General features: G+C 35.8%; 1 protein-coding gene across 2 annotated transcripts in view; it reads left to right on the plus strand.

Moving 5' to 3' along the window:
* The window catches only part of SERPINF2 (serpin family F member 2), a 606,479-nt gene that overhangs the window by 121,883 nt on the left and 458,176 nt on the right, over window positions 1-26,420 (plus strand). For both annotated transcript variants that reach the window (XM_044054366.1, XM_044054365.1), the window contains exon 2: window positions 26,062-26,128. In XM_044054366.1, coding sequence (XP_043910301.1) covers window positions 26,062-26,128 — 67 coding nt within the window. The remainder of the gene's footprint in view (window positions 1-26,061; window positions 26,129-26,420) is intronic.

Consider the following 26,420-nt stretch of genomic DNA (forward strand, 5'->3'; position numbering starts at 1 on the left):
TATGAAGTACTTCTTGCAAGATCATTCCACGATGTTAGAGGAAAAGATAGACATGCTCTGCCTCTTTATGGAGACCATTTTACAGAAGAATGTTTTTGTATTTGGTGATGCCTTTTACATGCAGAATGATGGCGTAGCTATGGGCACTCCATGTGCCAATAGCTACGCCAACATAGTGATGGCCCATTGGGAGAAGGAATTTTTATTCCGTACTAGTGAATTTAACGATCATGTGGGTTGTTATAAGAGGTTTGTGGACGACCTCTTTTTTATTTGGCATGGTACTACACAAGATCTTGTAACTTTTGTTGGAAAGATCAATAGTTCTACCACCTTTTTGAAGTTTACGCTGTGTTACTCACCTGACTCCATCAATTTCTTGGATGTTTGTGTCTATAGGCTTGAAAATGGCCTATTGAACACATGTGTACATAGGAAATCTTGTTATAGGAACACCTTTCTTCATCGCCAGAGTATGCACCCTAGATACGTCTTTGACAACGTATTGAAAGGTCAGTTGATGAGGGCCTCAAGGTTGAATCCTAGTGATATAGGTTATCGAGAAGAGTTAAAAAATTTGAGGGACATGTTTCTGGGGAGGGGTTATTCTACCGAAGCATTAGACATGAAAATTAGCGAAGTTGATGGACTTAGAACCTCCTCTGCTAAACCTTATTTTTCTGAAGCCACTGTGGGGAATAATGTTATAGTGAAGGATACATTTCAAACACTAAGGGCTCCTATGTTTTACACCAGAGATGCTGTTCACTTCAGAGGATTTTTTGATAAACATTGGCATATATTGAAGCTAGATCCTGCGTTGAGTACAGTGGTAGGTGATGGACCTAGAGTTGTTTATAAGAATAAACCAAACCTTAGGAACATGCTGTGTTACAGGAATATATTTGTTACACAGGCTGAACCTAGGAATACAGAATGTAATACAAAACCTTGTGGTAGATGTAAGCAATGTGATGCGATCGATCCCTCTATGACTTTCGTTAATCCACATAATAATTTTGTATACAATTTTCACACAGGAACCAGTTGTCTGACTAAGAATGTTATATATTTGGCTAGGTGCCAAGCTTGTACCGCATACTACATAGGCAAAACCAATAGAATGCTCAGAGAAAGGATCAGAGAGCATTTGTATCACATCAGAATTGGTTCTGATATTAATGCCCTGGCCAAACAGTCTGGTCCTGAACACAATTTTTTATTCCTAGTGGTACAGAAAGTAACTGAGAGTATTAGGGGTGGTGATCTAGTTAACCACACGTTAGAATGTGAACTGAGGTGGATAATTAGATGTAAGGCAGACCGCTACCCTGGCCTTAATGACAAGGTTAATATAAAACCTATTTTAAAGAAAAAGAAGTGTCCTAGACCGAGAAAGTAATCCATTTTTGTATTTATCACAACTACTGTAGTATTAGGTATTTCACATTATATCATATATATATATATATATATATATATATATATATATATATATATATATTTTTTTTTTTTATACTATATGTACTTTTTATACATCACCCCATCCAGCATGCATCACATCCATATTTACACATTTTTTAGCTCAGCGTCTCTCTTTTTCATAGTGTTTTTATGCATTGCAGTCACTGTTATACATTTGTATTTGTATTTTTATAGTTGCTATAATAATGTTTTTTAAATTAGATTGTATATCATGAACAGGATTTTATAATGCATTCGGTGCAGCTCACTTTTTTGTACTCATTGATTTGTTACACTTGAGTTTGCATGGTTGTTTTAATTAAGTTTACGTAGTGGTGACATCCAATGGGATTATAGAGTGTTAATATAAATACACCCTTTTTTTCATTTGTATTAAAACGTCTGAAGAAGCCATTTGGGTGAAAGCGCTAACGTACATGTATTAAACGTATTTGTTTTATCTACGTTTGCCTTGTTCTTTTGCTACATTATTGAGAACATTACTGGATGTGGAGGAACTATTTCGTTACTTATTTCTTCAACACTAAAGTCCTTTAGTGTCTCCGCCACCTAACCCTGTATTCCGTGGATTTTTTATTTGTAAAAAATTATGTCACTCTATTTAATATGTAATCAGAATATAATATTAAAATTACTACAAACACAAGTATTTAATACAAAATATATATTTAAAAATATGAAATTTGTAAAATTGAACACAATTACTCCCTCTAGTGACTTGTATGGACATATTTTCTCAAAAAACAAATCCATTGTACCAAAGCATACTCAAAATGCATGTTATAATGTAATATAAAATAAAAAACTTCTCATAATAATTTTAAAAGAAATGAATAGTAAAAAAATTTTTTTTTCAAAGTTTAGCAGATCTCAATTTGAGTACTGGACCCAGGGAAATCATATCATTCAAACCTGGGAACTTAGTGGACTCTAGCACAATTTGCCAAAATAATTCTCTATATTCCACCCGGGTTTCCCACATTCCTCCCCTAGGGTCAAATTCCACTACCTCTAACACAAAAAACTGGAATTTAGCTTCTTTACATGTTTTGGTGTGTTTGTATAATGCATTACTATCCTTCTTAGTCCTGATGTCATATAGATGTTCGTAAATTCTTTGTTTTAACTTCCTTTCACATTTGCCAACATAAAAGGAATCACATTCTTTGCATACCGATGAATATATTATTCCTTTTGTATTACAATTAATGTATGCATTCAAATGGAGTTTCCTCTTTCTAGCTTTTAGGTAATAACAGTCACCAATTATTAAATGGGTACAAAAGTTACATGCTCCACATTTAAACAGTCCTCTTTTATTTTGTATCCCCTTATTCATACCAACATTCTTTGAACCCCTCTCTATTAGATTTTTTATAGTGTTTCCTTTACAGTAAACGTATTTAAGACTGTCATCAAATATGAAGTTGAGATCTGATAGTTTGGCGAAATTTCCCCACTCTTTATCTATAATTTTCCTTATCAGGCCAGACTGGCCGTCATAAGTGGTTATAATACCTGTACCATACATGTCTAATGGGTTCTCTTTGATACCCATTATAACTTCTTTTTCAGCTGTGCCTATAATTGGGACAAACCTGGTATTCCTACCTTCCAGTACCTCTATCAGTATTTCATCAAATAAATTACCAGGGTAACCCCTATTTAAAAACAGTTCTTTCAACCATTCACATTCCTTTTTGAACCCCTCATTGTCAGAAGTCATCCTGCTTACACGGACTAACTGACCCTTAATCACCCCTCTTTTTTGAGAATAGGGGTGAGAACTGTTGTAATGCAGATAAGAGTTCGAAAATGTCTCTTTTCTATAAACTTTCTAAACAAATTGATTTCCATCTTTTGTGATGGATACATCTAAGTAATTTAATGCATGATGTTCAAATTTAGATGTAAAACGTAAAAAAGTGGTCGTGTTGTTGAGATAGTCAACCAGGTTCTCAAAAGATGTTTGATCCCCTTTCCACAATAGACACAGGTCATCTAGGAATCTACCATAGAAAACCCAGGACCCTTTGTACTTGGAATTTAGTAAAAATTTATTTTCCCAATAAGCCATAATAATGTTGGCGTAAGTGGGAGGACAATGTGCTCCCATAGCCACACCTCTCACTTGTTTGAAGTATTCCCCTTCAAAAAATATAAAGTTGTTCTTCAACACCATTTCCATAAGTACCAGTACAGTTCTAAATTCATTGTGTGTTAGTGTTTTGTGTTCAACCAACATTTCTTCAAACCATTCTAAACCAATGTCATGAGGAATACTGGTAAACGGGTCTATAACATCAAGAGTACCAAAAGATAGTTCTTCAGAACAGAATGAATGATCTAGTTTCCTTAATAAGTCCCATGAATCCTTTAAAATGTTTTTATTGTTAACAACAAGACTCTTCACTTTTAAATCCACATATTTTGTAAGGGGTGCAGTTATAGAACCCTCAGCTGATACTATTGCTCTCAAGGGAGGGTCATTAACATCCTTATGTATTTTCGGAATTCCGAAAATAGAAGGTACTTTAGGTCTTTCTACTTTTAAATATCTAAAAGTTTCTAAATCAATTAAGCCCTCCATTAGTAAATCATTGAGAAGAATGTAAATCTCATTTATGGAAGTTCTAATATATTTCTCTGAATTATTTAAAATTTCCATAATTTTACCCTCATATATTATATGTTCCATAAACACCACTCCCCCACCTTTATCGAGTTTCATAACCCTAAGATTTTTGTCATTACAAATTTCCCCTAGCATAGTTTTTTCTGGTAATGTCAGATTTTGCTTCACATGTTTTTGTTTTAAGGTAGTTCTTAGTGTGTTCTCCAATGTTCTTTCAAAATTTTTTAACTGTGGATGTAGTGGAGGGTTAAAAGTACTCTTCCGTCTCAAACTGTTTTCATTTCTTTCAGATGTTATACCATTAAACATTAGTTGTAAATTCTTTTTCCTTAAAAATAGTTTAAGGTCCACCAATAACTTAAAAATATTTGTTTTCTGTGCAGGAATAAAACCAAACCCTTTAGAAAATAAATCAAAAGTTGTGGTGTTAATGGGATAACTAGAATAATTAAAGATACTAAAATCCTTATATGTCCATTTAAAACCTGTACTGGTTATACCTACCACTAGTTCCATCTTACTGGATTCCTCGTTTGAGGTCTCCATTGGTTGCCCTTGTAGTTTTTTGAATTATATTCAGCTGATTTTTTTGACCTAAGCCTTTCAGACCTTCTTAAAGGAGGAAATTCTGTAGTATCAAGATTCTCGTCTGAAAAGAAAACATCTCCATTACCTTTATTTTCCCCACTTTCACTAATGTAACCACCACTATTTCTTCTCACCCTATATTTGGGCTTTGGGTAGTGGGTTTTTGTTTTGTATTCATTGAGGTCCCTTTCTATCTTGCTGAATTTTCTGTTTTGCACTTCAGTGCATCTAAGCTCTATGTTCTTTAGTATTTTAAAATATGTGGCTTTTTCTTCTTCTATTGTAAAAACAAGTCACTAATAATACCCTTATTAATGTGTTCGATTTTAGAATACAGTTTCTCCATTTCGTTCTCATTATTCTTTATAATTGCTCTCATTATTTCCATTCCACATTTATCAAAAGCTGTTATCAAATCACAATGAAAGTCACTGCCTTCTACAACATTGTTAGGATATTTACAAACTCTCAATCCTTTAGGCACTATATTTAAAGACAGGCAATGTTTCAAATATGAGTTGTCCATGTCCATCATTTTAAACTTATAAAGGAAAAAGTACAAGTCCTCCAACATATTACTGTATGTCCCATTGTTGCCAGACACAGAAGCTTTAATTTTAAAGTCAAACTTTACATTAAGAATGTCAGAAAGTTGTTTTTTTGTACCTGTCACATTTCCATTACTTTCGGTTGTTTTCTGGTTAGCGTTTGTGTTAGTAATACTCCTCGCTTCTTTAGGGGACTCTCCTTCATTGTTGTTGGTTAAAAATAGCCTAGGGAAACCGTCAATACTTGTATCAACCACTCTGTTATTTGTTTCCCTTGCTCGTTTATCATTTTCTTGTGTAAACGCCACTCTCTCATTGTGAAGCGTTCGCCCTTCTGCTTCCTGGTTCCCTGGAAGTGGTAGTGACGATAGCAGCGTGGCCTTGGATTGGCTCATGGGTGTCAGAAGTTCCACCAACTGCGTCAGCTGACCAATAAGCTTGCGTAGCTCTCCAAGTTCAGAGCCACGCTGGAAACTGTCCATACCAAATGCTCCCTCTGAATCCATCCGTAAAAACCACAAACCAAATAAACAAGCGGATGGTGTTGGAAATGATACTAGTAAACCGAAAATTCAACACCTCGAATCCACAGGCAGCAATGTTTAATAATGAACAGAAACCAGTACAAATAAAATAAACGCACTAGTCACAGTACCAAACAAAGAATATATTAACGTTCTCTGTATTGTCGTTTTCGTCATCAACTTCGTCAGATAGCTGTTAGCTTTCATTCATCCCCTTATTTATAGGGCTACCAATTAATTCCTCTCCAATGAAATAAACAATTCAATTACATAAATATCCTAGTGTGTTTCGATAAAAACTTAAATATGAATAAAAAATTATGTCACTCTATTTAATATGTAATCAGAATATAATATTAAAATTACTACAAACACAAGTATTTAATACAAAATATATATTTAAAAATATGAAATTTGTAAAATTGAACACAATTACTCCCTCTAGTGACTTGTATGGACATATTTTCTCAAAAAACAAATCCATTGTACCAAAGCATACTCAAAATGCATGTTATAATGTAATATAAAATAAAAAACTTCTCATAATAATTTTAAAAGAAATGAATAGTAAAAAATTTTTTTTTTCAAAGTTTAGCAGATCTCAATTTGAGTACTGGACCCAGGGAAATCATATCGTTCAAACCTGGGAACCTAGTGGACTCTAGTACAATTTGCCAAAATAATTCTCTATATTCCACCCGGGTTTCCCACATTCCTCCCCAGGGTCAAATTCCACTACCTCTAACACAAAAAACTGGAATTTAGCTTCTTTACATGTTTTGCTGTGTTTGTATAAGGAATTACTATCCTTCTTAGTCCTGATGTCATATAGATGTTCGTAAATTCTTTGTTTTAACTTCCTTTCACTTTTGCCAACATAAAAGGAATCACATTCTTTGCATACCGATAAATATATTATTCTTTTTGTATTACAATTAATGTATGCATTCAAATGGAGTTTCCTTTTTCTAGCTTTTAGGTAATAACAGTCACTAATTATTAAATGGGTACAAAAGTTACATGCTCCCCATTTAAACAGTCCTCTTTTATTTTGTATCCCCTTATTCATACCAACATTCTTTGAACCCCTCTATTTTTTATAGTGTTTCTTTACGGTAAACGTATTTAAGACTGTCATCAATTATGAAGTTGAGATCTGATAGTTTGGAGAAATTTCCCCACTCTTTATCTATAATTTTCCTTATCAGGCCAGACTGGCCGTCATAAGTGGTTATAATACCTGTACCATACGTGTCTAATGGGTTCTCTTTGATACCCATTATAACTTCTTTTTCAGCTGTACCTATAATTGGGGCAAACCTGGTATTCCTACCTTCCAGTACCTCTATCAGTATTTCATCAAATAAATTACCAGGGTAACCCCTATTTAAAAACAGTTCTTTCAACCATTCACATTCCTTTTTGAACCCCTCATTGTCAGAAGTCATCCTGCTTACACGGACTAACTGACCCTTAATCACCCCTCTTTTTTGAGAATAGGGGTGAGAACTGTTGTAATGCAGATAAGAGTTCGAAAATGTCTCTTTTCTATAAACTTTCAAAACAAATTGATTTCCATCTTTTGTGATGGATACGTCTAAGTAATTTAATGCATGATGTTCAAATTTAGATGTAAAACGTAAAAAAGTGGTTGTGTTGTTGAGATAGTCAACCAGGTTCTCAAAAGATGTTTGATCCCCTTTCCACAATAGACACAGGTCATCTAGGAATCTACCATAGAAAACCCAGGACCCTTTGTACTTGGAATACAATTAGTTAAAGCAGCATACTGCATTTTTACATTGACATATCTTTTACATTTGGTTGCAATGATGTACTGAAAGCAATTTAGACCTTCAGTTACTATCATTTATAAATACTCGCAGTTATATACAGTAATGAAATCAGTTAGGGACAAAATAGTACATTTGCTATTTTATTCATGCTTACCAGCAGCTTCAGCTAATCAGGTGATTATCATACTCTGATGAAACGTATTATACTCTATTCCCTCATCCACTAGCTTGAGAGGATATAAGACAATTGTTGTTTACCTGTATTACACCTTTTTTTCCTTAACATTACTGATACAGAGAATAATGCATAGTACTAAGCAAAGTATTTCATTCATTGCAGTATGTGCTTAGTATATGTTTGTTAAATATGTGTTAATGTCTAAATTCTCATAGTGTGCTAGTATTCCAATAATGCAAGTTATAAATAGAAGAACTGCACCTTCCTCCAAATTCTTACACTTTTATATCTGTGCACAGCTTCTCTGTTTGGAGGAAGGATCTTGTATGTAATCTTTCCATACACTACCAATCTAAGTTCTACTTTAAACTGTTACGGTTTGTATACCTAAATTGTGCTTTCATGTAACACTGTGAATTTTGTTCAAGCAGAACCAAAATCTGTGCACACACTAGAAATCCAAGGAAGTGTTTCATTTTTTTTTTTTTCAAATTAAGCCTATATTATAAAAACATAACAGAGTTTCAGATGGATGCATACAATATAGTATAAATACTTCAGGATAGTAATGTGTGCTTTGATACTTTTCTGCCTAATAACTATAAACATATAAGATAATTATTTAAAAATGTATACTGAAGTAGTACAACTGGTCATTTCTCACTAAACTATGTGCTGGTCATTCAGATGATACTGCAACCTCCATCCCCTAACCCAACCTCCACTCCGACTAGGGTGTGGTAGCTGACTGAGTTCAGCCATCTCAGAGTTAATATTGTGAAAGAAATGACTGTCTTATACAATTACTATACTAATAAATCTTTTTCTGGGCTACACAAACAAAATCCTTTTGTTACAAAAACTTTCTGCATGTACTTTAACTACTGAAGTAGTGCAATACTGTAAATGAAATTAAATGGTAATGCAAATTTCAATTTTGTTTATGTATGAATACATATAAATATATACATGGAAAATAGTTCTAAGTGTACTCATGCAATTTACAGACATATAGATATGCAGACTTACATATATATTTCTTTACACATATATATATATATATATATATATATATATATATATATATAATATACACATTTGTATTGATGCAGAGTATTATGTTATCGTATAAACATTCTGTATATTTGTATATAGATGCAGTACTGTGTACAGATATGATTATGCTTTCTTTTTATTATTATAATAACATTATAGATACATATTTGCAGTTACACATATTTCTTCCAATAAATACCTTTAATTATGGAAACGTCATATAGTTTATTTTTAAACCTATGTTTAATATTACCCCAAAATAAAAAAAAAATACTTATTATAGCTGTTCAGGCCTATGCTTCTACTGGTCATCATAACTGTGGTCACATTGGTGTCTGGATTGGGTAACCCCTGTCTGTGTGAATAGGTTTTCACCAACTCCTGCCAGGTGTCTATTTTTTCCACTCACCTAGATATTATCCAGGTATGAATCACTTAGAAGATAGAGCATTATTTTGGTCTCCTTATGTGACCAGTTCAAAGCTCAGCCTTGCGCTTTCACAGGTGCTGCCATCATTTAAAGTGCCAGTACTAGAATGAAGAAAATATGAGTAGGACTGTGGTTCACAGGTTTAGAACTGCTCCCCCTGGAGTATGACATCACCCTAAAATAACTCTTTTAACCATCAGGTGCATTAATCAAGGTACTGTTATTACTGGCAAGTTTGGTTTCACGAACAATGCTTTGTCACCTACATGCCTCTTTTAAAAAGTATACCTTCACATTTAATTTATATGGTAGATAAAACTCATTAATTAAATCATCAGTTTTTTATCTTACAGTTACTGTTGCTGTTGTGCCTTTGCTACCTTTGTGGAGGATTACACATGAATGTCATTTATACATGTCTCATGCAGTATGGCAGCATATTAATGGAGTTTATTTTGTTTGTTTGTTTTTGTTTTTATTTGGGGAGTACGTTTTGCAAAAATAAATATTCCTGTGTGTGTGTGTGTGAGTACCAACTGCTAGTAAAGGATGATTGCTTTGAGGTGATGGCTCCATTTTACCTTTTTTAAACATAGTATCCTTTGGGCATAACTGAAGCTATCTGCGAGCTCCTGCAGTATGCCGAAGACGGCTGAGGAGTACTGCATACTCCATTATTATACCCAGCACATTCATGTGAACCTGACGTTCAGTTCTTGAGCATTCAGGAAGTAATTATGTGGATAAGTTATCATACATGTTTGCTTATTGTGATTCATGGAGCTAAACATAAAAGAGACTAATCTGTATACAAACATGCGTAAATAACCATGAATTTATGTGAATAAGTTTAATACTAACATATTAACTTGGGATTACTCAAGTTAGGCAGCAAATGACTTAGGAAACAGCAGACTTTTTAAAGTAATAAAATAATATAAATATTGTAAACAAATATGAAACAGTTGAAAATGATGTAAGATTATTTAGTTCACCTCAAGAAATGTTTTATTTTAATCATATGACAGGCATAGTACAAAGTGTGCCTCAAGAAAGAAATGTAATTAGTTAGGGAGAAGAAGCACCAACAAATTTCATGCAGCCCACTTCAGCATTCATCTAGACCTATCAGAACCTCACATTTGAAGTCCCAGTCCCACTGCACTGTCAGTTCAGTGTTTGAAGGATCACCTGTATCAAGTAGGTCATGACATCAGACCAACTTATCATTGAGTTCTCATGACAGCTCCTTTTCAAAATCACTTTCACCATCAACTAGCCTATCTTTAGGCAATACATTTGACCATGGCCTACTATGATTCAAGTGTAGCATTTCTGTCACCTACAATTTGGCTTTCATACACAAATGACATTGTTTAACTCAAAAAAGAATCACTCACTAAAAAAAAAGAAAAAATGTGGAAGGATTTGGACACTTTTCACCCATATGCATTTCATTTCTGTAATGGTACTGCTTAAAACTTCATGGAACTGTGGAAAGAAATCTGAATGTCATAACATAAGATTGCAGTGATTAATACCATTAATGATCTATGTATTACCATTCTAACAGCTGGCAATTAACTACAACTTAAAAGTAGTAATAATACTCAACTATTCAGGGAAATGCTAATAAGAAAATTAAGATTAAAATGAATATCCTGTCATGTAAACAAACACTGCTTCCACGTCACCCTCACCTCTGCTCAAATGATGATGTTTTTTTCTCTCTGAGGCCACAATTTATTATGCATGGCAAAATAAAATAATCTGATGTGCAGTACCTTAACAAAGAATATGAAGTCAGTTGAAATATGTAATAGTTCAAACTGAGGAAACATCGCATAATATAAAAAAATATGATACATTTTCATTCATCTGCAAGGTATGAACTCATGCTAAATACTGAAGCATCATTCCTTACTAACTGTACCATTTCAGGACATTCAGTACATAGTTAGGGACAGTGTATCACTAGAATGTATTGCGCAAAACAGGTAAAAATGTAATTATTCCTTATATGATACCTTATGACATCTCTGAACAGGAGTCAGTGAGTACTCAGGTATGGCTTTTGCCAGGAATAATATATGTATCTCTTATGAAATAAAAAAAATGAATTATTTAAAGACAAGAAGGAATATCACATGAACAGTGACAGTAGACCATGCACCACACAGCATAGCCCACAGACATCACTGCATGCATCAGTTATGCTTTATGTGTTTTTTACAGTAAAGGAAACACTAACATGAATGTCGTAGTCCATAAGTCTGGATTAAATGCTGCCTCTGTACCTGTGCAACCATATGCTGTGCACGAGCCTAACACATATGGTCCCCTACTTCTGCTGCCAGCTGTTCACAATTAGTCATAGTAGGACTGGAAGTGGGAGATGCAGGGATAGCATAGGTCACTTCACCAACAGACCAGCACATAATCATACTGTGCAGAATGGAATGCAAGTAAACATCCTGCAGGCAGTGACTAGGTCATCCTGAAGGGCACCCCATGATTCATCCAAGCATTTAAAATGACTCTTCAAGAGGCCAAAGATGCTCTCGATGACAATATGAGTGTGGGACACTGAAGTTGTCCTCTGCAGATACATCTGGATTTCTCACTCGTGTCATTAGCTATGGCTCCAGTGGATATCTAGCATTACCTGAAAGAAAAAAAATAAGAGAAAGGGAAAGGGGGAGACAAAACAAAGGAAAAGTACTTTAGTATTCAGTAATACATTTTACTCTGAATAAACACTTAATAAATTAAAAAAAAGAAACAAATTACTTTTACACTTACCAAGAAGATGACAACTAGGCATCCTACCATGCAGGAAGAGGTGGTAGAGTGAGCTAGTGTGCTAGATATGGGAGCCATGTGACTTGCCAGGATGCTGGGCAAAGACATTGGTGATGCATGCAACAGGCTCCCCATCCATATAAAGCAGAGTTACTCCCTGGCCCTATTTAAGTGCAACTTGGGCCAATGGATGGGTAATCAGAAATTCACCCCGGTTTCGTTTCTATGTCTCTGATGGATGCAGGCAGTCAGTAACTCACCCCTATAAATCAAATATAAATCACATTTGTGGGTCACATTTGGTTTGCATAGCTAAGCTTTTTAGGGCCCTAGTGTCATTAGCCTAATATATACCTATGAACTTATGAACCCCTATGCATCACACGCTACCTGGCAACTGATTGAATAGTAGCCCTTCCTAATGCAGCACCCCTCCCCCTGTGGATCAGATGGGGCTCTAAGTGCAATTTGGGTGCAATCTATCACCCTGAGTACCTCAGGGAAATACACCACCCCAAAAAAGGTGCACACAGTCTGGAACAGATCCTAAGATGTGTCAAGAGTACATCCAGGAACTGTTGGCGTATCCTCAAGGCAGACACCTGTGAGATTCCTAGTGTGTCCCCAGACTGCATCTGGAAGGTCCCTGTTGCAAGTATAGTTAGAGCTATACATATCTTTGTATCCATAGGGATAGGAAGTTCACGTATCCCCCAGTGTCCCCGCGGGGGCCATACATACAGATTCATTATGATCCCTACAATATTCATGTCCTTTCTGACCCTATCAAGTATCCCCTGATTGTCATATTTATAGTGAGTTATCTTTTACTATATCTCCACCTTCTTGGCCAATGAGCATCACTGGGAGGAAGCTGTTTTGGTTCAGCAAAGATAAGCAGCTCATATTGAGAAATAGCAAGGCTTGCAGCAAGTGACACTATCATTATGGATTGGAAAGTAGATAGAAAAGGTATGATTCCCCCTTTTATAATGAACATCTGGGTGGTGTGGAACAGTGCAAAAGACTGACTATGAATTGCAAGTAGACATGAGAGAGTTTCATTACTATAATTTGTTTCACATCATTTCTCATTTGTATCTTCTTATGACTTCATTTACTTATGCTCATTCAAGATCATCGTGTGTTAGCACAAGTGACTTCTGTGAATCATGGCTGTGCTGAACTTATTCGCAGACAGAAAGGAAAGCCTTAATGCATTCACGTAATGACTACGAATACTACCCTAAAAATGTTTCAGTATAATTGGCTCAGAAATGTACAATGGGTCATATCTTTTTAGGCTATCAAGCCATGACGCTATGTTTAGTAGACAGGGGTGTGGTTTTCACATTTTAGAGGACAGCCACACACACAAAGTGAAAGAAAAAGAAAATTGTTCACAATATCTTGATATCTATGCACTACTAATGTAACTGTGTTAATCTAAAAATTCTTAATTTGTATTAATTTGCATACATAAAATGGACAGATAAGAGGTCACTATGTTGATGTGATTGCATTACTCTCCACCCATGATTACATCAGAGAGGCCAAACAATTTCTGTTGTCTTTCCTCCCATTTGCAGGAATAGGGCATTAGTCCAGTGGACAGATATGTGAGGACAGCTCTGCAATGGACAATTATGAATAAAATGAGCTAGTGCTTCCATAGTGGTTGTGCTGCATGCAGGAATTTCTTTAGCTAAGATGCTATGACCTCTTCAAAGCTTACTGGGGAATTATATGTGGAAGGTAGCAGATTTCTGAGTCAAAATAAATAAATAAACAAATAAATGACATCTCACTTTGTGTAGCTTACTGTAGGTGTCACTTTGTACTGTTTGCTTCAGAATGACATTTGTGATGACATATGATTATTTTTTTCTGTGTAACTGCCTGTTTATGTAGAAATGAAGTTGAAAACTGTTCTTTGCTATTTATTTGTTTGTATTTGTGCATTTTCTTTATGGAGACTTCAACCAGCCTAAGTCTCCCATGAAAATTATCAATACACTTAGTGGGACGAGCTGATTAACATGTTTCAAATGAATATAAGAATACATAATGTATAACTGTCATCTGTATTCTCACCATTTACTGTGATTTCCTGCTGTTTTTTAATGACTGCATCTGGTTTGATGGTCGTTTGGTCTGCTTCAATGGCTCCTGTTAATTTTCCTTTGTGATCATCAACTTTTTAGATATATTTGAATATTAATCTTCTAACAGTTGCTAATGTATTTACTTTTCCTCAAGCTCAGAATATTGCCATCAGTCTGCACATTCCAGCTAAGGTGTGAAGCTGTTCATACCTGGCCATACCTCTTAACTTCTAAGAGCAAGAAATCTAAACAAAACCATAAATAATGGGGGGACAAAGGCCTCAAAATAGGGACAATTTTTAAATATTGCTTTTACAAACTTAGAAAATCAACAGAATAATATGTTTTGCATTAGCATGAATTTTATAAAGGGTATAAAGTCTAAAACACACATTTCTGTCATTATTTTCTGACTTCAGTCCTCAACAATTTGCAAATGATTTGCCCAAAAAACACAATTTTTGGAGAAAAAAAAAACAAAAAATGTAGCTAGATTATTCTAGCCAGAGTTAAGGTTGGTAGTGTCTTTGATGTGGCATCCCCTTGGTCATTGACTTGCGTCAGCCAGAAACTGCCTATATGATATAACAGATACTGTGACAAGCACCAAAAAGAAGCAATGAAAATGTCATGCAAAGCCAAAATGCTGTGAAAAAAACTATAGATACAGGTGCAGGAAGGAAACAGAGTAGTTCTTAAATTTTGTTTTCTTAATGTATGGCATAGTTGGCCTGAGGCTGGATTAAAGGGAAGAAATGCCCTAGAAATGAGAAAAAAATTACATTTTAATGGAGCTGTCTTTTAAGATGCTTTTGTGCCTAAGTTGTGGCTTTATCACAGGGGTCAGCAACCTTTTCTAAGCTTTATGCCCTATAGCCTGACAGCTACAGAACGTTTACCATCAAATGACAATACACACAGAGCATGTTCTTAATAAAACATATATGACAGGCGTTCACTAACTACCACATTACTTTCATGTCTAAATTATGACTGAAATATCAATAAAATCCTACCACATATAGATAGTATAGTATTTTACTTATCTAAACACACATTTTGTGCAGTCTATTATATCAACCTATCTTTAATAATGCTTCTACGAAAGCCGCCAGCAGTGACATATTATCACAAGTGAGAAATTATGACTTGCAGACTATAACAAAATCCATCTTTTTGAACATAAACAATACTGTCAATCAATATCTTTATGTGCATTTATGACTGTTTTCAGAATATAGTAACAATAGTGTCCCGTGAACTTTCCTTCAGAAGCACAAGTTATAACATTTACCCATGTTTGTTTGTGCAGATGTTTAACATACAGATTATTACTACCAAAATATTTAAATAAATACATAAATTAATAGATGTTACTAGTTAAAAGACTATTGCTGTGGTGTGCAAAGAAATCACTGGTAATCAAACAAATGACATTCCTAAAATACAAATAGTCTTGCTCAAATGGTTTATCTTAATTTAGTGTAGGTTCTGTCCTTGCATCTGTTTGCTCGGTTACTCAATATTAGTCATATACGTGATCAGTATTGTGTACAGACATTCAAAGATAACGATGACAGAGAGAAAGAAACACAATATGTACACAAGTTGGTTTCAATAAATTTCATGCCTGAGAAAATATGTGTGTAGTCAAAAATAAGAAGCATTCTGAAATAAAGTTGTGGGTATATCAATTAAATCATGTGAAAGTGCCATTCTCTGTTTAATTATCTCTAGAAGTCTTTCCGCCTCTGCACGTCTCCAGTTGGCATTTATGGTAATTTATTTATTTTTTTTTGCACAGAAGTCTCCCACAGTATCTTGCTAAAAGCACAACTTTTGAGAATCATTCATAACTATCTTTACATGAGCAGTGACAATGGTTCACCTGAGAGTTTTGTTCAGCTATGTTGGCTTAAAAGCTGAAAACTGATTTTCTAAACTCATGAAATCTCATGAGTTCATCATCAGACAGTGCAGAGTTCATAATGAAGCCATCTTCTTTCTTCACATAGTTCATAGCAAAACCTGGAAACCTAGTCAAATAACACAAAAAAAGAAAAAAAATCAACAATACCATTATCCATCTTTCAGCTAATGCTCAATGTGTTAAACTATTAAGCAAAAAAAAAATGCTTGATATTTCAGAATGTTTGGAATTTCCGAGTTAAATGGTACTATTCTCCTGTTGTTGATGGACGCAATATGCCACCTATTTAAGAATGTGCCGCGGTGGTATGACAGTAGCGTTATTACCTCACAGCAAGAGGTTCTTCCGTTTGATTCTTGGCTTGGCTTGGGAGTGCCTTCTGTGTGGAGTCTGCATGTCTTCCTCGCGGTTGAGTAGCGTTCGAAAGACATGCGTGCGTAAATGGGTGTTGAAGGTTGGGCGTCGAGCTGGCACCACAGCGTTTCCTAAAAAATCTACTGCCAATCATTAGCGGACCGGAGTTCTGCTGTGGCGACCCCTTACCGGGAAAAAGCCGAAAGACAAACAACAACTCTGATGTGTATCACTAGCTCAGAACACTATGAAGCTAGCTCTCCTAAAAGGCATCCAAAATGCAAATGACTCAGAGCCCCATAAATATATATTTACAATTTTAATAAAAATGCCAATAAAGTTGCAAATTCTTTTCCAAGGGGCTGGGCACACATTGACGTCTGGTAGAGAATTAATAACTAGTGGTTGTGATATGCCTCACAACCTCCTTCCAGCATCCTGAAATATCTGGGACCCAAATAATGGTCATATCCTGCCTAAAACATGGGTTTGTGTAAGGGCTGTAAAACTGCCTTTTATACCAAAATTAGTGCATGTGATATTATTAAAAGTGACAATAAGAGAAACTTCTAAATCAGATATAAGGAAAGTAAAGTTCCAAAATATTAGATTGACTTTCCTATAACTCAAATAATAATGCAGTGAGTTGTTGTTCACTGTTACAACATGATTTTATTACTTCCAGACCATCTCTCCATTGTTTCAGTCACAGAGCAAGAATATACCTGCCACTGCTGTTATAGTTTTCAACCTTAGTGTTTTTTTTTCTTTCCCCCACAAGTTGTGCAACCATAACATATATGTGTATTAGCACTAGCATACATTAGCATATATAAGGAAACAGGCATGGAGGGTAAAGCGCCCCAGGAGGGTGAAGGCAAGCCCTATAAAGTTTATTGATTACGTTTTTGGATGGATTTATTTAACCTACCAGTTGTAATTTGCTAAATGATGTGTCTGGGAACTTAAACTTTGGGAATTTGTACAGGAACTTGTCAAAGAACATAAGCAACATATGACTCTGTGCTGAAGTAAAAGCAGGATTTGGTATAGTCACAAAAATTTCTTGAATGAACTCAGGTTATCTTGTGTTATATGTATGCAGGATGCAAGGCAGGTAGTAATACATTCCATGATGCAAACATTTATAAATGAAAACAGAAAGAAAATGAAAACTACATGAGTACATACACAGTAAAAGAAAACAAATCCCAACAATCTCTTATAAAGTTACAAAGTTGCTAGAATAACTGGTTTAGCATTAGCATGCATTTTTTGAAGATTTTTCAAGTCTAAAACTCAAATGTTTGTCATTATTTAGTGGCTTCAATTTATTTGCCAGAAAACCACACATTTTTTAAGGAGCAAACTAAATGCTTGTTACACTGAAACTAGTAACGCAAGTGTTTTACATAGGGAGCTTCATCCCCACACCCAGCTACTTCTACAAGCGTACTTCATGGTTTCACATCCTTCACCAAATGACAAGCAGCAATGGAATGCAATTGTTGACAAAATGTGATTAGAACTCAAAGGATTTTAACAGTTAATGGCATCTTACCTACTCATAAATAAGACAGACACTTGATAAACTGAATTGTTACCACACACCTCTTTTGGCTTTTCCTGGTTAGGGGTCGCCACAGCGGAACTCCGGTCCGCTTATGATTGGCAGAGGATTTTTAGGGTGCCGAGTTGCCAGCCCAGCACCCTACCTTCAAAGAAGGCACACCCATTCACGCATGCACCTACCTGCATGTCTTTAGACATCACTTGACCGCGGGGAGGACATGCAGACTCCACACAGAAGGCACTATCTATATCTAATCTATCTATATGTATGTGTGTATATATATATATATATATATATATATATATATATATATATATATATATACATATATATACACACACATACATATATGTGTGTGTATGCGTGTATAAGTCATTTAGTACATATATCTTCTTCATCTTTCAGCTTTTTTTCAGTTAGGAGTCGCCACAGTAGATCATCTGTCTGCTCATGATTGGCAGTGGAGTTTTACAGTGTTGAGTTACCAGCCCGACGCCGAACCTTCCACAGAAGGCACACACATGCACGCACTCACACCTAGGGCCAATTTGGAGTATCCAATCCACCTACAGCATGTCTTTGGGATGTGGGAGGAAACCAGAGCACCCAGAGGAAACTCACGCAACCACAGGGAGGACATGCAGACTCCGCACAGAAGGCACCCCCAGCTGAGGATCGAACCAGAGAGCCTCTTGCTGTGAGGTGGCAACGCTAACTGCTATACCACCACAGCTGCCCATTTAGTACATATATATCTTTATATATATATATGTACAAATATATACATATATATATATATATATATATATATATATATATATATATAGCTATATACATTGCAGCAACTTTGATCAATGTGAAATGGTAATTTACAACATCCAAACAGAGCTGCCAGAACATTTCTTGATGTAAAAGTTGATTCTGTCAGTCCCCTGAATATACAGCAAAAGCAATCTGTTCAAGCACTATGAATTTAAATTTACTAATCTCAACACATACAGGAGCATGTCTAGCAAGTGCAGTCTTGTTATCCATTCTAATAATGTTGTACTGGTGTCAATAATTTTTTTTATTAAGTGTGTTGTTATCTACACTCCAGTTCCACCATTTCTGCATTCATTTTTTTATTATAAACAAATATTTGTCAGTGTTAAATAATGTCTTGCACTGGAGCTATACTGCAGTGCTACTGGTCAAAGATGTGCAGGAAAAAATTATCTCTGGGAAGGAACATGCAACATTTTGGTCTTGACAAGCATAGTCAAAAGCACTAGCAAATAAAGGAAATAGGATCCACATGATTCAAATGGAAAAAAGATCATGGGAAGTGGCATACAGCATTTTTGTTCTTGATAAAAAAGTCATTTATATTGCTTTTTGTCAGAAGTGCTGGCAAAGAGTTACCACAGTCTCTAGGCATAAGCAATATGCTATTCATTAAATAAAATTGCTAGCATCCCCACTGCTACAGCAACAAAGTGCCTGACCACATCACCCATCACCTAAGTTTGGTAACCACTTCCGGATGCAGGAGGACTAACAGAGAGGGGTAGGATAAGTTGTACTCATTTCTAAATAGAAACATTCCAACAGAGGACAGAAAGCCTTCCTATGGCCTGTGGTTAGAGGCATGGGAAGGCGGTAGAGTGTATTGGGCAGGCATGGGGTCACTGTGATGTCACTGTATGTCACTACATTAAAGTAGGAAAAGGTCATTAGGGTCCCTGGTATATCCCCTTTTGAAAAGCAATCCCTCACAATAGTTAGAAGGCAAAAGGAGGGAGGAGAGTTCCAGAGATACAGAGAGAAAGAGAGAGAGAGAGACAGAAAGAGAATTTGTGTGTGTGTGCAGGCCCGTGCGTGTGCGAGTGTGTGCGTGTGTGCACGTGTGTGTTCGTGTGCGTGTGTGTGTGTGTGCGTGTGTGCGCTCGCATAAGTAAGGTGCTTTGAGGATCGATCATGATAAAAGTCATAGTTTTTCAGCACAGTATATAGATTTATATTGCTGCTTTTTGTACTATTTTATCCTCCTTACAATAGTTGTCATGTGCTTTGTTTTCTGCATCTGTTAAATTTTTATCTGTCATATATCAGTCCATGTGTGATATATGTCTATAGATGTCTAAGGAACCTATCTAAAATATATTTGATGACAAGAAGTCATATTTTGAAGACCTACAAAACAAAAATCAAAACAATCCTAAACTTTTCTGGCAGTCCATAAAACAACGACACACACCAAGGCAAACCTTGACCCCACCCCACAATAAATACCCCACAGAATATAACAACACAACTCCATTCCGACTTGATAAACTCAGTCCTACCTCTCACTAAACAAAACCGCCAACATCTCACTATCTGAAAACCCAAAGCTAACAAACTACAGTTCATACTCAACACTAACCCCCCAACAATAAAAAATACTTACAAAACTGAAACCTACTTCCCTACCTGCCAACAAACTGCCACCTGAGTATCTAAATATAGCATAAAAAGCCATAGCATTCCCTCTCTCCATTCCAATCCATACAGTGATAAAAGAAAACTACATCCCAAATCATTGGAAATGTCATACATCATACCTCTTCATAAAGGTGGCAACTTTACTGACCTAATCAACTATAACTGACAAATTGGCATCTTCCCATCACTATCCAACAACCTTCAAAATACGCATGCACTCCCATCTTATCAAAACCTAATTGACCAGAACCTCTTCTCTCCCATTCAACATGGCTTCTGTCCTTATTATAGTACTACAACTGCCCTCTTTAACTTTATCAACAGTCAATGAACTCAAAAACAATAGAAAACTTCTCTCAACTATCAGTCTTGACCTATCAAAAGTAATTGATACAGCTGTACACCAAAAACTTCTTCATGAACTTGTCTTTCTAGGCCTCAGTCCTCAAACCCTAAATTGGTTTCACAGCTACCTATCTTATAGGAAACAAGCTGGCACCAGGACTACTCCAGTTTTCTACAGTCTCAGTTAGCATCCCCAGGGATCAGATCCAGGGCCCTTTCTCTTTAATATCTTTATTAAAAATCTGTACTCCATCTCCAAACATGTGACAATTGTACAAAATGCAGATGATGCTACACTTGTCTGTTCTGCTCAGACACTATCCTCCCTGCAAAACATCATCCAACAATCCTTCTTATTCACTGAATCCTGACTAGATAACTCAGACCTACTCATAAACTTCAAACAGACAAAACCAATGCTATACCCATAAAAACTTCCTAAAACAAAAACATTCATTTTGCATTCTGTCATCTAATAACACAAAAATAGAATGTGTTTTTCAAACTAAACTCCTTGGAATCTTAATCTCTGATCATTTCACATATGATAACCACCTCCACCAAGTCAGTAAAACAATAAACTAGAAACTAGGATCCCTCTATAAGGTGAAAAATTCTTACTGATCACTCCAGAAAATCAATAGCAAAAACATAGCTACTCCCATCCCTGCTTTATGCACCAACTATCTTTATTAATTTCAACTCCACATTAAAAAGTAAACTAGAAATTGCCTGAAACAGAATTGTCAGCTTTGGTGCAAATACCTCCCAAAAGGCTCACATACCTCTCAACTGTACAGACTTTCGCAGAATGTTCAGATTTTTGCCTCATATTTTTCATCCATTTTTCATAAAATTGTGGTTTTCTGACAAATTAGTGGCAAATCATTAAAGATTGAAGTTAGAAAATAATAACAGACATTTGAGTTTCAGACTTCATATCCCTCAGAAAAATCCACACTAATGCAAAACCTGTGGTGACAGACATTTGGGTTTCAGACTTCATATCCTTCAGAAAATCCATACTAATGCAAAACCTGTTATTCTAGCAACTGTCTAAGTTTGTAAGAGAAATATTTAAAAATCGTCCCTATCTGTTCATAGGTTGGTACTAGGCTATCAGCCCTAGGGCCTATACAAGCCTAGCCATAACAATTCCCTGGCTATTTCTTCCCACACTATTTACTTCCCTGGACCCCTGTCTAGCAGGGTGACTGACATGATTCCCGGGGTGAATTTCTTTTCTCCCATCCAATCGTCAAAGTTCCTTTTGAAGAGGGCCAAAGAGGCACTCTGCTTGATATGTATGGGCAATATATTCCAGAGTCTGGGGGGTCTCTGGGTCAGGAACCTATCCCTCCAGCATGTTTTGTTTATTGTGATGACAAGGTTTAGATCCCTGGAGCGTATGGCTCTGAGGGATTGGGATTTCTTTAAGTGTAGCATGTCCAATAGCTCTGGGTTTGACATGGTCTTGTATGTTAAGCAGAGATCGCCTCTGAGTAGATGATAGAGTATAGCTGGAGTTTTTTAAGGCAGTCAGCGTAGGGCATCTGCTTTAGGCCTGGGATTCTTTTAGTGAGGTATTTCTGCGTCCTTTCCTGTTGTTGCAGATGTCTTGAGAGGTACATACCAAACAGGGCATTGTATTCTATAATGGGTCTAATGAGGGATGAGTACAGTGGGACAATGACCTCCTTTTTTCTGGATGAAAAGCCCTTAATGATGAGGTGTGCCACATAGAAGGATTTCCTGACTATTGTGGCATTGTGGTTATCGAAGGTGAGACCACTGTCCACCTTTGTCCAACTTTTATTTATGGTTTTGTCCAGATTTCTTCCTCTAAGAGGTTGAGAGGTATGCAGCATACCCTAACAGATATTAACTTTAACTTCTACACTACCTTAACTACTCACAACTCACTATAGCCCACAAACTAATGCGCTGCCGTGAAAAATGTCCGTCTCTGCAAAGTACATCGCAACCTCATAGTACAACCAGAACCCTCAGATCAAGCAACAAAGCACTACTCTGTCACAAAATGGAATAATTCTGCTGGTGACTTACATTACTCTCATTATATTACAAAAATCTGGAACTCCAGCCCCTTAGAACTAAGAGAAATAGACAAACTGCATTTATTTAAACCATAACTGAAAAAAAAACAGTAATTCGACAACTGGTTGTACTCCTGCACAGCTCCAGGATAGTATATAAATACTACTCATAAATGCTTTTCCCTTCCCATATATACCTAACCTTCTGCTAACTCGCATATGCCCATCCTTTTTCCCCATCCATGCCTCACCTAACACCTCTATCTCTTTACCTCTGTCTCATGCTACACTACTTAATAATATTATTTATAAAACAAAGATAGTAACATCCAAAACTACATCCTCCTTTACAAACTCTAACCTACTTACTTTACTACTGAAAATACCTTTTTACAATAGCTTAACATCCAAACATATTTCTAACATATCTCTAAACATATATTTCTAATAACTTTACATATTCATTTTTTTTACATACGATTGACATTTCAACTGTAGATTTTAAAATGTACAAACAATTTTAATGTGCACATATATCTGATTCACAATGAAAAATGCCACAATGTTTTGATATATGTATATAAAATTAATATTTTCTGTGTTTTGTAACTGTAAAAACTGTACATTTCTCCCTGTACAATGAAAACTCCTAATATTTTAGTTTATGTATGTATTTTGTAATGTCTGAACTTGAATCTGTAATGTAACTGTGGAGCATTTCTCCCAGGCCTCTACTGAAAATAGGATCAATCACAGTTGGACTTTCGCAGTCAATAAAGATAGACAGATAAATAAAATGCAAACAAAATTTGTCATATCAGGTTTGACCTACTGGATCCCTCATTATCATCCTAGGTAAAATTGCAACTCCTTTACTAAACCAAACTGCTGATATAGTCAGCAAAATCCAACAGAAAAGTAAAGGATATGTTTTATAGAGAAGGTGATCCCCGATGCACCTGTGTGAAGCTGCACCATCATAGTTCCAATAGTCTCACATGAGGTTTGTACTGCCTCATAGATTAATAATAAAACTATGGTGTCTGCACGCAGAAAGGCGCAAGATGGTATGCATGCTACACATATTACTACTCACCCTTGTAATCAAACCACACCATCTGTGGGTAAATCCTGTGATACCAACACCTAGCCATGGATTATTCCTTAAATAGTTCTCCCACTTGTTTTAAGTTACTGATTCCGCTGCAGAGTTATAACATTTTAATGTTCTAACTGTGTGGAATTTTGATATGAGCATTTCAGAACAGTCATTTAATGGACCCTTCTGCCAAACTACTGTGTGCTATTGCACAGCCGAGTTTCTAAACAAGTATTAATACAACTGAACACCTCAACTGAGTTCTGGCTGGTGACTGAGTCATGATGAGAAGACTACATATCAGTAATACAGTGCTTCTTAAACATGCATACTGCTTTCTGGGTAACAGAGCTCATAAATATTTACAAGAATAATAATTCTGATGGCAACTTCAAGAACTGAAAGAATATGCAGGCAATAATTCTCACCCCAGCATTTTAAGTTGCTTTACTTACTGATGTGCTTGTTGTATCCCAAAATATTCAAAAGGGTAATTAATTTGGTGGCAACTTCCAAAAGCTGAAAAATACACATATCTAAGCAGTAAAGCTCTCCACCCCATCATTTTTTCTTAAGCTGGTAGTATTTTATTTCTATTTTAATATGTGCTTATATTCATGTGTTGTTTTACTTTTGTGTACTGTATCTTCAAAATTGCAATTTTAGTCAAACAATACCTATGAAAGAGTGTGTGTGTGTGTGTGTGTGTGTGTGTGTGTGTGTGTGTAGTTTCACTCTTCTGTTGCTTTGGGACAGTTTTTGCTTCATATCATCATTCCTCTTCTGTCTCTTCCTACAGTTTCTTCATTTCTTGTTTGTGAGGTTTATGCTTTCACTTTCATAGGATTTTTTTACCATTTTGAGTATCCTTTATTGTTCAATATTGTAGTTACATTTGAATTTTTGTAAGTGACACATTCCTGTTTTGTCATCTGTTATTATGATTATTATTCATACTCAATAAAGTATTTTTGAGTAGTTCTATGTTTGATCGTTTTTCCCTGCTAAATGGCTTTTGGATTTTGATGTTTGTGAGGGAGTAGGAATCTGTAACTGAAGATGAAGTCAAGGTGGACTATACTTCTTCTGTGCATGGAACATATTTGGTGCAAAAGCAATTGGTCAATTTGCCTTCCCCATTTTATAAATAATTAGTCAGTTTGCCTTCCCCATTTTATAAATAATTAGTCCAAATAAAATCACTTTAGCTAGCAGATCTAGAAGACTGTCTGTCTTTATGGTAGGAATAAGGACACTGTGTTAAAGTTTTAAGTAGTTTATTAGTTAAATAGGTAGATGAATGAGTGTTCTTGTTCTAATGCAGGAACACTCATCCATCTATCTACTTAACTGAATAAACTACTTGAAACTTCAAAAATGCAACTTTATTCATCCTACAGGGAGGGTGTCAGAGAAACAGAGTCTCCTAGATGTGCCAGCTAAGGTGACTTTTTTCTGGATTAATCCTGATACTCTGTTTCTTTTAGTCCAGTCACCTTCTTGGTCACAGACCTGACTGAAGCTTTCTGGGTTATCTCCATTTTATAAATAATGTTGTTATTACAGAAATTCCCAATATATTGAGGGAGTGGGGTCATGGTCTCCAATGTTAATGGGTGTAATGGGGCTTGTCCCTTGCAAAAATACTGCTTTCTTATGTGAGCCAACAGTCTCATTCAAGTTTCTGTTAATATTGGCAGTTATCAGCTGATGTTCTAGTTGACATTATTCTAAAGCCAGAATTTTGATTTACAAATGTCTGTGCTGCTGTGAGGGCATACATGTTGGCTGATATGTTCATTCAATTTGAATTTAACAGCAATTTACCATTTCTGCAAACTGTGTTTTCTGAAAATACCATTTGTAGGGGAGGCTAATGTTCCCTTGATTCCTTAAAGACCTAACATTGCATAACATACAGATATTTGTTCACTAGAAATATGCTTACCCTGGGAAATATCAGGTACAAACATGCAGCATTCTTTACATTCACCACAACTATTTGTGCTGCAGTAATAAATATATCTTGTTTAAAAATGCTGTCCTACATGATGAGTCCTGACTGTGGTTATTGTTTTTTTTCTTTCCAGAACTATGAATAAGCAGCAGTTTGCAATCCTAGCCCTATGCCTCACCATGGTTGGAGCAGAGATGCCTGTAAGTTGTTTTGCACAAAAGCAGATAATAATTAAGAGATTGTATTATAGTTTGAACTATGCTTCCCTCTCAAAGAAGCTACATAGATACAAGGTCAAAGGGCTGAATCTCTACTCCCAGAAAGACTGCATTCACAGAGAAGACAGTGTCTTCAAGTATCATAAGAGCAATGGAAACCACAATGGATTAACCCTGTTTATATGGAAAGATAACCCCATGAGCACTATAGGCCATTTGGTTATAACAGCGATGACAAGGTTCAAACCTGTGAGGAAGAATCCACTGTGCTAGT

The sequence above is a fragment of the Protopterus annectens genome, chromosome 13.part0 (assembly GCF_019279795.1).
Source record: "Protopterus annectens isolate FY-2018-M chromosome 13.part0, PAN1.0, whole genome shotgun sequence".
Classification (NCBI taxonomy): domain Eukaryota; kingdom Metazoa; phylum Chordata; order Ceratodontiformes; family Protopteridae; genus Protopterus; species Protopterus annectens.